Below are 13,796 nucleotides of genomic sequence, written 5' to 3' on the forward strand. Positions count from 1 at the left end.
AAGTCATCCTGAATCACTTTGGAAGCAATGGAAAGATTGAGATAATGGAAGTGCTTATCACTCTGAAATGTTAGATACCCAGACTACCATTAAAAAAAATCCATTTACCAAGTCTGATTTATGCACTTGGAAGCTCTTTCAAAAGATTCTTTTTTTTTTTTTTTTTTTAGAGACAGGGCTTTGCCCTGTTGCCCAGGCTAGAGTGCAGTAGCATGGTCATATCATAGCTCCCTGCAGCCTTCAACTCCTAGTGGTTTTTTTTTGTTTCTTAATGTTTTGTAGAGACAGAGTCTCCCTGTATTGCTCAGGCTGGTCTCAAACTCCTGGCCTCAAGCAATTATCTAGCTTCAGCTCCTAAAGGGCTAGGATTACAGGCATAAGCCACTATACCCAGCCTGCATTTACATTTTTAACTTCCAAAACCTCCTCCTCCTCTTTGATGGTGTAAGTATACTCTGGACATAGGCTCTGAATTGTCTGGCATATTCCTAAATATAAATAGTTTATTCCACTGCCTTCATCAACCACTTAACTATATCAGAAATTCTATTAAATCCAATGCCCTGGCATCCAAACCTCATCTGTCTGGCCACCCCTCCCCTGACATTGAAGCCAGTACCCCTTGCTAGCTCATATGAATCAGTTTTTGGTCTCAGTACCACAGTGCTCCAAGGGAGGAATCTGGTCATCAGTTGAAACCTAGAGAGGATGAAGGGACTGTTAAACTTTTCCCTGCATTTCTTCTCTTCAGTTTCTCGGACACAGTCTAGCTCTGCCGTTTATTAATCCGTGACCGTGGCCGAGTTAGAGTCTATCAGAGTTTAGTTTTCCTTATTTATAAAGAGTGTTTAAGACACCTGCCTCTCAGCATTGTGGCGAGGATTAAAATTTGTACTCAATATATAAAGCGTAGTTCAATGACTAGAGCATGGTCCAATAACTGGAATATAGTTCAAAAATTAATGGCAGAAATAATAATCAGCCATAAACATGCTACTTCTTTTTGATATAAGGGATCAATTTGTTATAAGCTTATGTGCAAGTCTGGACCATAGAAAATATGTTTTATAAATTTTAGGCAATCCCTCTTTAGTTTGGAGAATTTGGCAAAGTTTTGCAGGGATGGAGAGAGAAGATAATTTATTATGCAATTCTCTCACAAGCCATAAAATAAAAATTGTAGCATTTTTCTCTCATGAAAAATAGTCATCATTATAGTCATTTGGATGATAGAACTCGAAGCCTAGCATTTGCTTGCAGTGGGGTGCAATTTACTTATGTCCAGGAAAGCACATGACTGATGGTCAGATACATGGTGGAGACACAGCAGGGCACAACAGTACTAACCTCATGTACAGAGAAGGAAGCTACGTCATGGGTAGGCTAAGATTACAGGGGTTTCCAGATGCGAAAGCCTGGCAGCAAAAAAAAAAAAAAAAAAAATCAGATGAGGACTTCGTCTAAAATAAAAATGCCCAGTCTTGTTTCCTAGAAATTCTGATTTCAGTTTAGGGAAGGCCCAGGAATCAATGTCTACAAAGATTGTACAGCGGATTCTGACACCAGGCCATGCTTGGAAGCTAGTACTAAGACACCCAAGGTCACCTACCTGTTTAGCAGGAGCCCTGGGGCATGAACCCCCGTCTCTAATTCTCAAACCAGAACACTTACTTCTGTGTCTGAGGAACTCCATAGTCCATTCCCCCCTCCAGTCCACAGTTCTGAATCGTCCTTCTGGTGCTGAATTCAACATGCTGGACGGGATGGAACAGGAAGGAGTACCCACTCCTGCCAAATAGGCTATGAAACCAAACAAAAATATCTGTCCGAAAACTGCCATTGGATCTTTAGCAAAAACTACTTTATCATAAATGAAAAGGAACTTATAGGCTGGAAATCTATAGAAACTGCCCCCGCCCCCAAACAGTCTGTTTTATCAGCAAAAAGAAATTCTTAAGAATCTTTTGGGGCCAACAAAAACAAACAAACAAACAAATGTAAATTCAGCCATAGAAGGACGGACTCAGATCACGTCCACTGACCCCCATTGTCCACACACTGCGTTCCAGCCATGGTGCTGGGCGCTTTAATTTAGCTAACATTAGCTCACATGATCCCTGCAGTGCATTTAGAGGCTGGGTTTTGGGGACGCTCAGAGAGGTTAAGTGGCTCATTAAAAATGACTGTGCTCAGCAGGGGCTGAGCCAGAACTGGGGTCCAGTTGGTGGTGGCTCCCCCTTAAGTCAGTGTTGAGTGATCCCCAGCTCTCAGGGGGGCTGTGTGCCTGTCTGACTTCAGTGATTCGGGTAAGGGCCAGGAAAGGCGTTTTCCTCGCCACCAGTTGCCTTTCAAAGGGCGATTTCTGATGGGGAGATGCTCACCTTACCCGGACGGAACCCCATCAGAGTCCTATAATCCAGATAATTGGCTTAATTTTTTTAAGGCATCTCAGAAGAATTTTGTGACTGTGGCATTAAACAATATGAGATTAGAAACCAGGTATTCCCAGCACCTGGCAATAAACTATTTGTTGAATAAATGACCTTTACATAATCTGATTAAAAGGAATCAGACTCATGGAATTAGGATTATCTAGCAAAGATTGGGCTTCACGGGCCTGCGATGAGTTCAGTTAGCTTTTAAAATTAAATACCTTTGGATGTCTCTCCTTGCATATCTTTGGTAGCATCAGCATCAGGTCCTCATTTTTTAAAAAAATAAGCTCTGTAGCCACCAGTAGTTGTGATCACGGAAACCCCAGTTTTGAGTTTAAAACATTCCTCTCCTTTGTCCTGCCAACACTGTGAAGTGTAGGTATCTTCATTTCTGTCTATAAGATGATAAGTGCAGATTCAGTGACTTCTAAGAGAAAGGGATGTTTAGAAGATCAAGAGCGAAGCTGAGAATCCGAGAGTGATCTTGAACACCATACACACGTCCTGCCGAGAGTGTACGCGCTGAATGACTGCCTTGCTTCCTTGGCACTTTTCTTCTGGTGGGAAGATATGTTAAAAACACCGACAATTAGCTGAGCTTTGCTATCTTTATATAAATATAAAGATATATATATATGTATATTTGCTATATTTTCTCGAGTGGGATTTGAATTTATACTGGTAGACTGTATAAATATGTAATTTTTTTCCTCCCGACAGGATATTTCAGAAAATGCTTTAAATGATACTGTTGTCGACTTTAAAGGGAAGCCTTAGCGTGGTTGATAACTAGTAATTTTAATTTAAGATGTCTCAAGAATGCTTTACTGTTAATTGAAAGGATTTTTTCCCCCAGTATCACAGCCAATGACTTGTCTTGAGCAGCTAATTAGTACGATTATTCCACAGCTGCGTTTGCTACAGCACAAAGGTTTGCTCCTGTTTTTATCAAAAGGATCAGTCTCTCTGGGAATGTTTTAACCTGACAGGCTTTGAATAGTCAGGCCGCTTATTTATTTATTTATTTATTTTTAAATAGCCGCCCCCCCACCCCCACCCCTTCTTTTCTTGGCTTAGGAAAGTACATTTGAACTTTGAACGCATACTCAAAAGCGGGAAAATACATTTTCTTTTGATGCTCTTTTAGTAGAGTCTTAGCAAGTGAATAGATGATTTTAAGTGAATAGAGTTGTGGCTAGGTATTCTTATCGTGAGGGTGAGTGCATGATATTAAAATAATAAGCACGGTATTAACATTGTTCAATTTTGTGTGTGTCTGTAGGAAATGTAGGGGGAAAAAAAAAGGAAAAAAGAGTTTGTGTTTTCTGGGTTGCTGAGGGCTTCCAGGAGAACCAACATGCTGGGTACAGTCCTTACTTTCGCATCTTATCGTCAAAATATTGTCTATTATAGTATAGTCTCCTTCTAGCCAAATGGTAACTTTGATCATTCAAGTCATGTCTTCGTGTTCTTAAGTTAGTGTCTAATGGCATATATTCTTCCACTGGAAAAATATTGTGGCTTTATTATAGTTAAGGAGAGAAAAGGAAATAAAAATAAATTTACCTGTAATTCCATTCTTATTCTTGCAACTGTCATCATCTTTATAGATTCTTTGCTAATCATTTTGGGTGTTTGTGTACATACACACACCATACTCATTTTAAATCAGAATATACATACACTTTTTAATCATACTTTTTAATTTACTCTTACTACATGCGTTTCCCACTGTGCTCTGTAGTTGTGCAGTGTTTTTTAAAAATAGGTAATATTTTATTGAATTCATGCATCATAATTTACTTAACCATTCTTATGGGGCAAATGCAGGCGATTCAAATATTTTGAAATTTGTAAAGAGCTTTGTAATCTCAGTTTTTCTACATTTATGTACTTATGAAACTTGTCCATCAAAATGAAATTTCTGAATCAAATTTTATGAACAACTTTATAGCTTTCTGATGACATTGTTGTTTTCCTGTAAAACAACAAGGATTGTAATAATATGTACACCAGCAATGGCCCAGAGTAACATTATCATTATATTTTTTCTTGTCTTGAATAGTTTTTTTTTTTTTAAACTTAGATCATACCATAAATGCTATTTTATGCTATGCTATGTGTCTTTTCTAAGTTCATTATATTGTGTAGCTTTACTAATATAAATAAATATATTCCATACCATTTTTAACGACTGCATTGCATTACATTATATGAACTGATCACAACTCACTGAACCAATTTCCTGTTGTGAAAATAAGTGAATTGCTAGTATAATTGTTATTATGTAGCTTTTCTGGGAAGGTGTGAGGGTGAAAATAACACTTCCTCATACTCTAGCATGTTCTGTAGAGTTTGAAGGTTCCTATCTTTAAGGAGTTCATAAAAATGATCAATGAGTTAAAGGTTTAATTTAGCTTTTAATTAGAAGACTAAGGCAATACTGGGGTGTATACTGAAGGAAGGAAGCTCAGGGTACAAATACTTCCCTTGAAGGGTGACTTTCTCAAGAGCGAATATTCATTCAAATGTTTCTTTTGCTGTTTCCAGTTGCTAAGGTTTGGTACTGTTTGCCCCAAACAGAGATTTAAAAAAAAAAATTATATTGAGAGAAATAAACAATGAAATTATCTAGATAATAATAAGACCAATAGCAAACATTTATTGAGGCAGTATTACATGCTACTCAATGTACTGGAAGACTCATGTGCATTGTTTTATTCAGCTCTCACAGAATCCCCCAGAAGTAGGCCTTTGAAATATAAATGATGCAATAGAAATTTTTAAAAACACCTTCCATTTTTATAAACAGGTAAGTGGGTAAAAAACTATTGTTATTTTTCTTTTGACATCATCGAGCTGGCAAGATAAGCAATCAGAAACCATATTTAGGACAATTAGGAAGTCTTTTTTTCCTAACTCATGACTAATGTTTCAGCATTTTAGAGAATTTTGGGTGCAGTGAGTAAGTAGCAAAGCCATGGTAGCCCTCATGGGCAAGGTGCTGAGAACGCATAGTAACGGGCATGCCAAGGTGAATCAGAAGAAAAGATGGCACAAAGAAGGCCAGGCGGAGAAGAATTGGGTTGTCAAACCAGCTGGTCTTCTGCCCCCTTGCCCAAAGACTGAGGTCGAGTTCAGTGTTAACATTCTGGTCCAAGTGCTTCCTTCACTAATGATTTTTACTTCCCACATCTTAGAAAAGTTTGCTTTCGGCAAAACTCACCTTTACTTTAATTCCTTGTTAGTAAACATTTTAGACATCTTTAAGGAATTTAGATAACACGTAGGAGTAGTTATTTGGTTCGACTCGGTTGTAAAGAATAAAAAACAGCAAATCAAGCAATTTATTTTTAAATGTGGAAATTTGGGTGCCATTAAGACACACTGCTTCTTGGCAGTACATATGGCGGCGCTATATTTGGTGGTGATGAGTCGTGTGCAGGATAAAATGTCGAAAAAAAAATTGAGCCTCCTGATAAAAAAAATGCCTAGTGCAATCAAGCTGACTTATTTTAATTCAACTCCTAATGACTTCAATCCTGTCACCTCTTGATTTTCAATTATGTGGAGTACCACTCTGCGCCTTGATTATATTTGCACAGGCTCGTTTTATAGTTTGGTGCAATTTAGGATACCCCAAAGTGCCAGCGAAGGGGCTCATTAGGGAACTAAACGTTGTGTGCCTTTTGGTTTTCCCACAGCAGTTCCGCGGAGCATCCTGGGGCGTCCAAGCCTCCGATAAGCTCCTCCAGCATGACATCACGCATCTTGCTACGCCAGCAACTCATGCGTGAGCAGATGCAGGAGCAGGAGCGCAGGGAGCAGCAGCAGAAGCTGCAGGCGGCCCAGTTCATGCAACAGAGAGTGCCCGTGAGCCAGACCCCGGCCATCAACGTCAGCGTGCCCACCACGCTGCCCTCTGCCACCCAGGTGCCAATGGAAGTCCTTAAGGTATGTGAGCGTTGCTCTTGCTGGTGGGACCAAACCTTCCATTTCCCATTTGCAAGGAGTTTTGTTTATCTGAACATGTATTTGGTTATACCGACCCAACAGAACCGTATTTCTAAACGCCAACCCCACCGATTCCTATGTGGCTTAGTATTTTAAAAGAAACGAACTGTAACTGTAATAGAAACCCTCAATAAATGGCCGAAAAGTGTCAGTCCTCCATGAGGAATTGCAAGAAGGAGTATCTACGCCTTGCTTTGTTGTCATGACATCTTTCCATCTTTCTTTGGGAAAGTTACAAAATGTAGAAGTTATCTGAAACAGACCTCTTCCAATATATATTGTATATATTTTTTTCTTAAATACATTCCATGGCAACTCTTTAATTTTCTCTTTATGTAGCAGATAAGGTGGACTACAGAATCTGAAAGTCTTTTAGAAAGTGTCTTCAGATGTAAAACTGGAGAAGAGCTCTCTGCACTTTAATAACCAGACTGCATAATCCTTTTACTGAAGCGAGTAGTCTGCTTTGGGTCTCTTTGATTTCTTGCTAGAGTAGAAACTGCAGGAGCTTGTTAGCATCATTCTATCAGGGACATATAGCTTCCTAATTACTAGGGAAAATAGTAACAAGTCTAAGAATAGAATTCCATCTCACACATGTCTTCCACATCACAGAAGGAGATACTCCTTGTTTAAAGATAAACATTTCAATTGTTAAATATGACTGATTCAGGGAAAGTTAAAGTAGGGAAACTTCCTTTCCTTTTATTCATTTTTAATTTTTTTACCTACTCACCCAGCAGATTCCTTCTGAAGAGTCCCAAGTGTTGCTGTTCATTAAACAATGTGAACTTTACATGCTGATGATTCATTATTGGTCTTTGCATTGATTTGGGTGCTCAGAAAAAAAAAACAAAACACGTCTCCCACTATTTAAAGTTTACTACTAAAGCAAATAGAGAGATGTTGTTTTATAATCAGAAATCAATATGTAATCCTTACCAGGAAGTAGGAAAGGGATTCTTTAAAAACAAATTTAAAGTCAATTATTTTTTCTTTGTAAAGACTCTTTTAAAATGTAGTGACGGACTAATGGAACCTTTTGATAAAGAAACCGACTGAAATTCTGTTAGGGCAAAAATGTCCCATATGGTTTAGCATAAAATTTTACTCTAATGTGATTGTTTGAAATTCTGGATACTGCCAGAATTAATAGATCGCTTACTCTCCCCCTACCCTTCTTTCAAGTAAAGCCAAAGGTTTTCTCTCTGGGATAGATTATACATGGAATCTTTCTGTTCTGCTTGGGTGAAAATTGGCAGTCACAAAGTTATTATAGGTTTAAGATTTATTGAAGATTTAAGTTGTCTTGTGTTTGTAAGAATCATAAATGTTTGGTCTATACTTTAGGTTGTTTAAAGTTGTATGAATTAATAGTAATAAGATGTGGAGAAATATGTATTTTACTAGTCATAATAGTTTACTATTTTAATCTGAAGGGCAAATTTTAAAAGAGTTGACTTGGATTTGGGTGAGTAGGGGTTTATGTCCAATATGATGGTAATGTTTGAAACTATATTTAAGTATATTAAGTGAAATCAATATTCTTATTAAGGCAGTTACATCTGATGGCAGGGAAATGACCCAAATGCAAATGTGTTGAAACATCATTTCCATATCATCTTAAAAATGGGCATAATTTCTAAATGTTTTTATTACTTAAAATATATTATTTTTGAAAATGATTGAAATTAAAGTCTACATTAAATGGTTTAAGTAACATGCCCATTTTTCCTTATATGTTGCCCTGGCCTGGTAACACTGGACTGAGCTGCAATCCTGAATTTAGGTATGCCAGAAAAATGTCTAAAGTTAAAGCACAAGTAAATTATTACAGCTGGAAGACATAATCTAACTAAAAATAAGTAATTGGTAAATTTATATTTTATGGTGAATATAGCTTATTTCTGCTTAACTTTTGCTTCTTTATACTTTAATTGTTTAAACCAGTGAAGCATGTGATATAAATGAAAAGAAAGAATTGTTGGCATAGCCATATTTGATAGCTATTTAGACAAATTTTAGTACCCTTAAGTGAAGAATATATGATTTAATATAAGGTGATATTCTAAGAAATTCAAGTAATATTTAAAAGAGCATTGTATAAGTGATTGCTTCAGACACTTAAAGACTTATTACTTTATAAAAAATGGTTTACATATTTTCAAAAGTTTTATGTATAAAAATATTATTATGGAATACTTACTATAGGAAGATAAATGAGAGAAAGGTGGTCATTTTTTCTTTTTTATAGTTTTAAAATCATAAGCATAGTTTTATGAAATAGTTAATAGCAAAACAGTTATTTACTACCATTTTTCCATGAACACACATTTTCCAAAAATGGTAAAACCAAGTATACTAATTGGGTGCTCTATCATGCAGATGATACTGAATAAATATTTTCTCATAATATAGCCTGAGTAAATTTTTCGTTTTAATTTTTAAAGGTTTAAATTGCTAAAACAGAGCATACCTGCTTCTCAGTGGAGGAAGACGTGTACAATTAGACACGCTAGCATGTGCTAGAAAATCTGGTTAAATCCTTCCATCTGCCAACTGGTTTGCAAGACCCTGATACAAGAAAGGTCATAGTTTAGTTTTCTTTCTCTCTGTCTGTCTCTCTCTCTTGCTGCCTCACAGACACTTAAGTTACCTGCATTCTACTCTCTGTGGGTTGAATGATGGATTTCGAAAAGCTAAATTAGTATTTTCAGGTTAATCCCTTTCCTTGGCAGAGCTAAACTTAAAATATGAAACTTTATAAAGCATGTTTAAAAATTGTCGAAATCTGGCAAACTTAGGACGAGTCAGAATTCAAACTAGATGTCAGAAATTTGCATCACGCATTCCTCAATACAGGAAGCTCGTCACTAAGCTTGTAAAGCTTTGCAGGATTGGCCTCTGGTTCTTATATTGATTTCATAATTTATACATTTATTCCTCTTATTGATTTTATCTTGAGTGACATGGATGCTGAATCTTACTGCTGTGTATTTACATACTAAAGCTATTCTCTAAGTTTCTCAAGAACAACTTTATCTAGTTGGGGATTGTAATTTAAGGATGCTTCTTTACCATAAATTAACCAACATTTGGAGTGCATAATGCCTTTTTCCACAGTAGTGAACATACTCTGTATTTCAAACCGTGAGTTAACAACAACAAAACATCATTAGGCACTATTAATTGAAGTGGTTTCTTCCACGGATGGATTTGGTTGACATGTGAATCACACAAACCTCAGGTTTGAAATTTGATTTCGTTTCTTTCAAACGAAATCAGAGAGTCACCAGGGACAGACCTTGTAGATGTGTCAGGCCTGAGAGCTAGGGAGGCACTGTGGTACCAGCCACGGAGTTATCATTTGCACACTCCTCAAGCATCTGTTTTCAGCCTCTCATCTCTCTGACTTTGACTGATTGTAGAAGCCCTTGGTTGCTCGGATCCTGGACTGGCCAAGTTCATCAAGATTTCTTTCCCGACTCCCTTCCCCAACACGACTCTGACAGTTTACAGCTTGAAAGCATTAGTTTGCAGTTTGAAAATGTTTCTCTGTTCAGGAATTTGTAAGGAATTGTCAAGGATTTCCCACTGTCCTCTCTTTCCCTCCTTCTTTCCCTCCCTCCCTCTCTCCCTTCCTTTTGTCTTAGAATTTGAAATTTTAAAGACAGTGTCCTCTCTGGAAGACATTGTACATTGAATTTTTCTGTTCTGCTAAGGAGAAAGGCTATATGTATTTAACTTTTGGTTATAGGAATTTACTTTTGGATATCCTATTTTAAGTAGTCTGAAGAAATTTATTTTTAAATTTTCCCTTTTTTCCAAATCATCTCAAGAGTTGGGCAAATTGCTCTGCAGTCAGAAATGATGTTTACTGTTTGCCAAATACAGAATCGCTTTTTGCCAGGACCTTCTGTATTGTAAACTAAATTTACTTGGGCATTTATTTGGTGGCAACTCCATCCGCGTTGCACCCTGCTCAGGTAGAGATGCTAGTGGGTTGGAATGAAAGTTCTGCGTCCTTGTCACCCTGTCCCCCAGCTGGTGTTCAGTGAGCTTTCCCGAGTGAGGGAAAAGTTGGTGGCTGAATTGCTTGTCTCTCTCTGTAAACTACAAAATCTACATGGAGTAGAATTTCCAAGGTGTGACTTTTTTTTTTTTTATAATACAGAAACATGAAAAAGAGCATGTAGAGTTACAGGTAGGTTGATGGGTTACGGATTGACAGAAGGGATTTCTTTCACCCCAACGTTTAGATTTTGTTTCCGATTTTTTTTTAGCCAGGAATACAAATCCTGAATCGCATCATGGTGGCGGCAGGAAGCCAGAGCAGATGCAGCGTGTCTCAGATCAGCTTGTCTTGGTCCCCTTAGTTAGGGGACCTGTTTCCATAGGTGTTGTCCCCATAAGATAAGGACCTGCTACGTGTGAGATTTCTTCTAATACCACAGTCCATTCATACACGGGCCACCGTATACTTGTGTCCCCAGGAGTGTGACTTACACACACAGTCTCCCGGCCTTGATTTCAGGAATCATTTATATACACTGCTGTGCTTTTGTTTTTGATCGGATTTGGTGTCTGCAAGGCCACATTTTCATTCAGGGGAAAAAAGGACTCAGTTTCCAGGTTCCACAAACAGTTCTTGATCCTCCCAGAGACTTAATTTCCTTGTAGTCTTTGAATAATTCAAAATCATTCAGTGTCACACATAAGGTAATTTTCTCTCTCTTGAAAACTCATTTTATTGATTTTTTTTTTTTAAATTGCAGACAATACCTGTTAACTTTTAACAGATTAGAACAACTAGGAAGAACAATCCAATAGGAAACTGTTTTTGCCCACTTCGGCCATGGCCTCTCCATGGTGCTTTCTGCAGGGGGCTGCTGTTAGCAGTTTAGGGTGCAGCCTTCCTGGCATGGTCGGTTTTCCAGCCTTGCAGTTAGTTGCCTTTTGTAGGAGTGAGGTCTGATGAAATATATTAGGCAGTTTTGATCAGGTAGACAGAAACCCTCAATTTCTGTTTATTCACATCTGCAAATGGAACAAACGAAGTAGAATGTTTTCCTCCTACTGGGTTGTCTCTGGTTTTGAGAGCCCTGCTTCAGGCTTCAGTCTTCCCTAGGCAGCGTGGGGGCTTCCTGCTCTGTGTGCCGAAAGCAGTTTGGTTGTTCTGGTGTCCAGGTGTGTGCCGGCGTGCAGGGCGCTGACTGGCAGCCCGTTTGCTTCTCAGGCTGCGTGCCCGCCCCTGCGGTTACGGCTTTAGTTATCTCAGGGCTGGTGCAAGGCGGTGCTCCTAGAGTTGGCTTCCATTGGTCAAGTCAAATTGAACACAGGCTGGGTGGTACAGGAATCTCAGTGAGTGCTTAGTGATTAACGTTAGACTCGCTTTTCTGTCTGCACTACTTTTAGTGACTAGGAACGAAATGCTGGCTGAAGAAAGTCATCTTTGTTTAGAGTTTTGGGAGAGGTAGCAATGTTCAGCCCCTCCAATGACATGGATGCCTGGGGTCTACAGCAAATGTTTATTACAGAGTTTCAGGCTGTGGCTTGAAACTTCTGTAGGAATGACTGGTGGGAATGTGGTTCTACCTAAAGCAACTTGGAAGAGAAAGGGCAGTGGTGCCTCCTTGACTGCATGGACATTCATTGTGGGGTGTTTGGGGTGGGAGGAGGAACGCTTTCATATCCTCTTGCTCATTTATCCTTTTAGCATCACTATGGGACAGGTAGGATAAGCCTCATCTTCCAGATAGGGAAACTGAGGCATGGAGAGGTTATTAATGGCCCCTGGTAACATAGTTAGAGTCCACATCCTACCCTGTTTCCTTACAGCCACACACCTGCTGTTGTTTTCTGCAGATATTAAGGATATACTCTAAAAATTTCTGAAGATTTGACAGAATATGTCAGAGCAAAGTGGGAGGTCAGGGGGAATCTGCAGAGGGAGTCTCCCCGGCTTAATGGAAAAACACAAGATCTTAGGCATTTGGAATCAGTAAGGGCCTTCTCTGTGGAATAAAGTAGCTCCATGAATCTCCACAATATGCCAGATGACAGAACTGGATGCGTTTTTACTGTCGGAGGAGAGCGCCTGGCCACATGGATTTCTGGGTTAGTGACAGTCATCATTGTGAGTTCAGGGGCACTCTAGTGAAAGTTTCTCTAGCAACATCCCCAAATCCTAACTCAAAATCACTTATGTTCGAAAGATCTCGATGGCCCAGGCCATCACAATTTGTATGCTTTGTAGTTTTGTGTATTTTAATAATGTATTTGTATTGTAAGTGATTTTTTGAAATATTCAATTTGATAGACTTTACAGACTCAGACTCATAGACTTGATAGACTCACATTCTTTTAATATGAATTTTCTCCTGAAATTACAGTTGCATGTTTAGTTTTTCTTCCCCCACATCCCCTGAACTTTCGCTATATTTTAGCACTTGAACTGGAACTGCACATTTGGGTATTTTTCTGTTTGCTTTTAAGAGAATTTCAGGGTAATAAATCTTGCATTATTCAATGTAAAGGTCATGAGTCTCCTTCATAAATGTTACCTACTTAATTCCAGTAATTAAAGAAAGGATGTAGATTTGAAAGAGAACTGATGGGCTACCTTCTGTAGGTATGCTTTTGAAGAGAGGTTGCGGACATATGTAAGCAAAATCTAATTTTAACTTTGCCCTACTAAAATAAGTGGGTAGGATCTGTGTTAAAAATATGTAAATCAGTACAGCGGCTTTGCTCAAGGTTACAGCTGCACTCAGTACTGGAATGTTGGCTTTTGCCCTGAATGTGTCTCTTTTTATTGACTTCTCAAGAGTATCAACCCGAACTTTAAGAAGAATTTAGCTCCCAATAACAAGTCAGTCTTTCAGATCTTGTTTATAAGATTAGATGTTTTTGTGTATTACTATATAACTGTGAAAAAAATGGATCAAAATTGGAATGTATGAATCAGATAAAGTTGGGGTCTGTTAAAGTAGAGAATGGTCCTAGAAAAGAAATTGTTTTAATCACCCTTTTAAGAAATAGGGAATGTTCTAGAAAGGAATTTAAATGAATCTGTACCAAATTGTTTCCTCTAGTTATCTCTGGAATGATTAGGGATTGGAGGTGCTGGTCTAGTCAAAAGCTTTATTTATTTTTAACAAGGAGAGCATATGCCTGGGCTCTTCATGTAATTAAAGTGGAAGTCTCCAATGCATTTTATGTAAGAGTCACCTGCAGCTTTCTGAGGGGCACAATTCTGGCAGGTGACTTCCGCACATTGTATAACTCTGGTGGTCTTTCCTAGAAGAGAGATAACAAGGTATAGGAATCCTGAAAATTAAAAATGAG

The 13,796-nt window shown here is 38.3% G+C and overlaps 1 protein-coding gene across 7 annotated transcripts in view; it reads left to right on the forward strand.

The window, feature by feature from the left end:
- Positions 1-13,796, forward strand: part of MITF (melanocyte inducing transcription factor) — a 212,645-nt gene that overhangs the window by 126,597 nt on the left and 72,252 nt on the right. For 5 of the 7 annotated variants that reach the window (XM_012787398.3, XM_012787400.3, XM_075998561.1 and 2 more), the window contains exon 2: positions 6,140-6,389. In XM_012787398.3, the coding sequence (XP_012642852.1) occupies positions 6,140-6,389 (250 nt within the window). The remainder of the gene's footprint in view (positions 1-6,139; positions 6,390-13,796) is intronic. The other 2 variants (XM_012787399.3, XM_075998560.1) reach the window with 1 other exon arrangement.

This window comes from Microcebus murinus, chromosome 28 (assembly GCF_040939455.1).
Source record: "Microcebus murinus isolate Inina chromosome 28, M.murinus_Inina_mat1.0, whole genome shotgun sequence".
Classification (NCBI taxonomy): Eukaryota; Metazoa; Chordata; class Mammalia; order Primates; family Cheirogaleidae; genus Microcebus; species Microcebus murinus.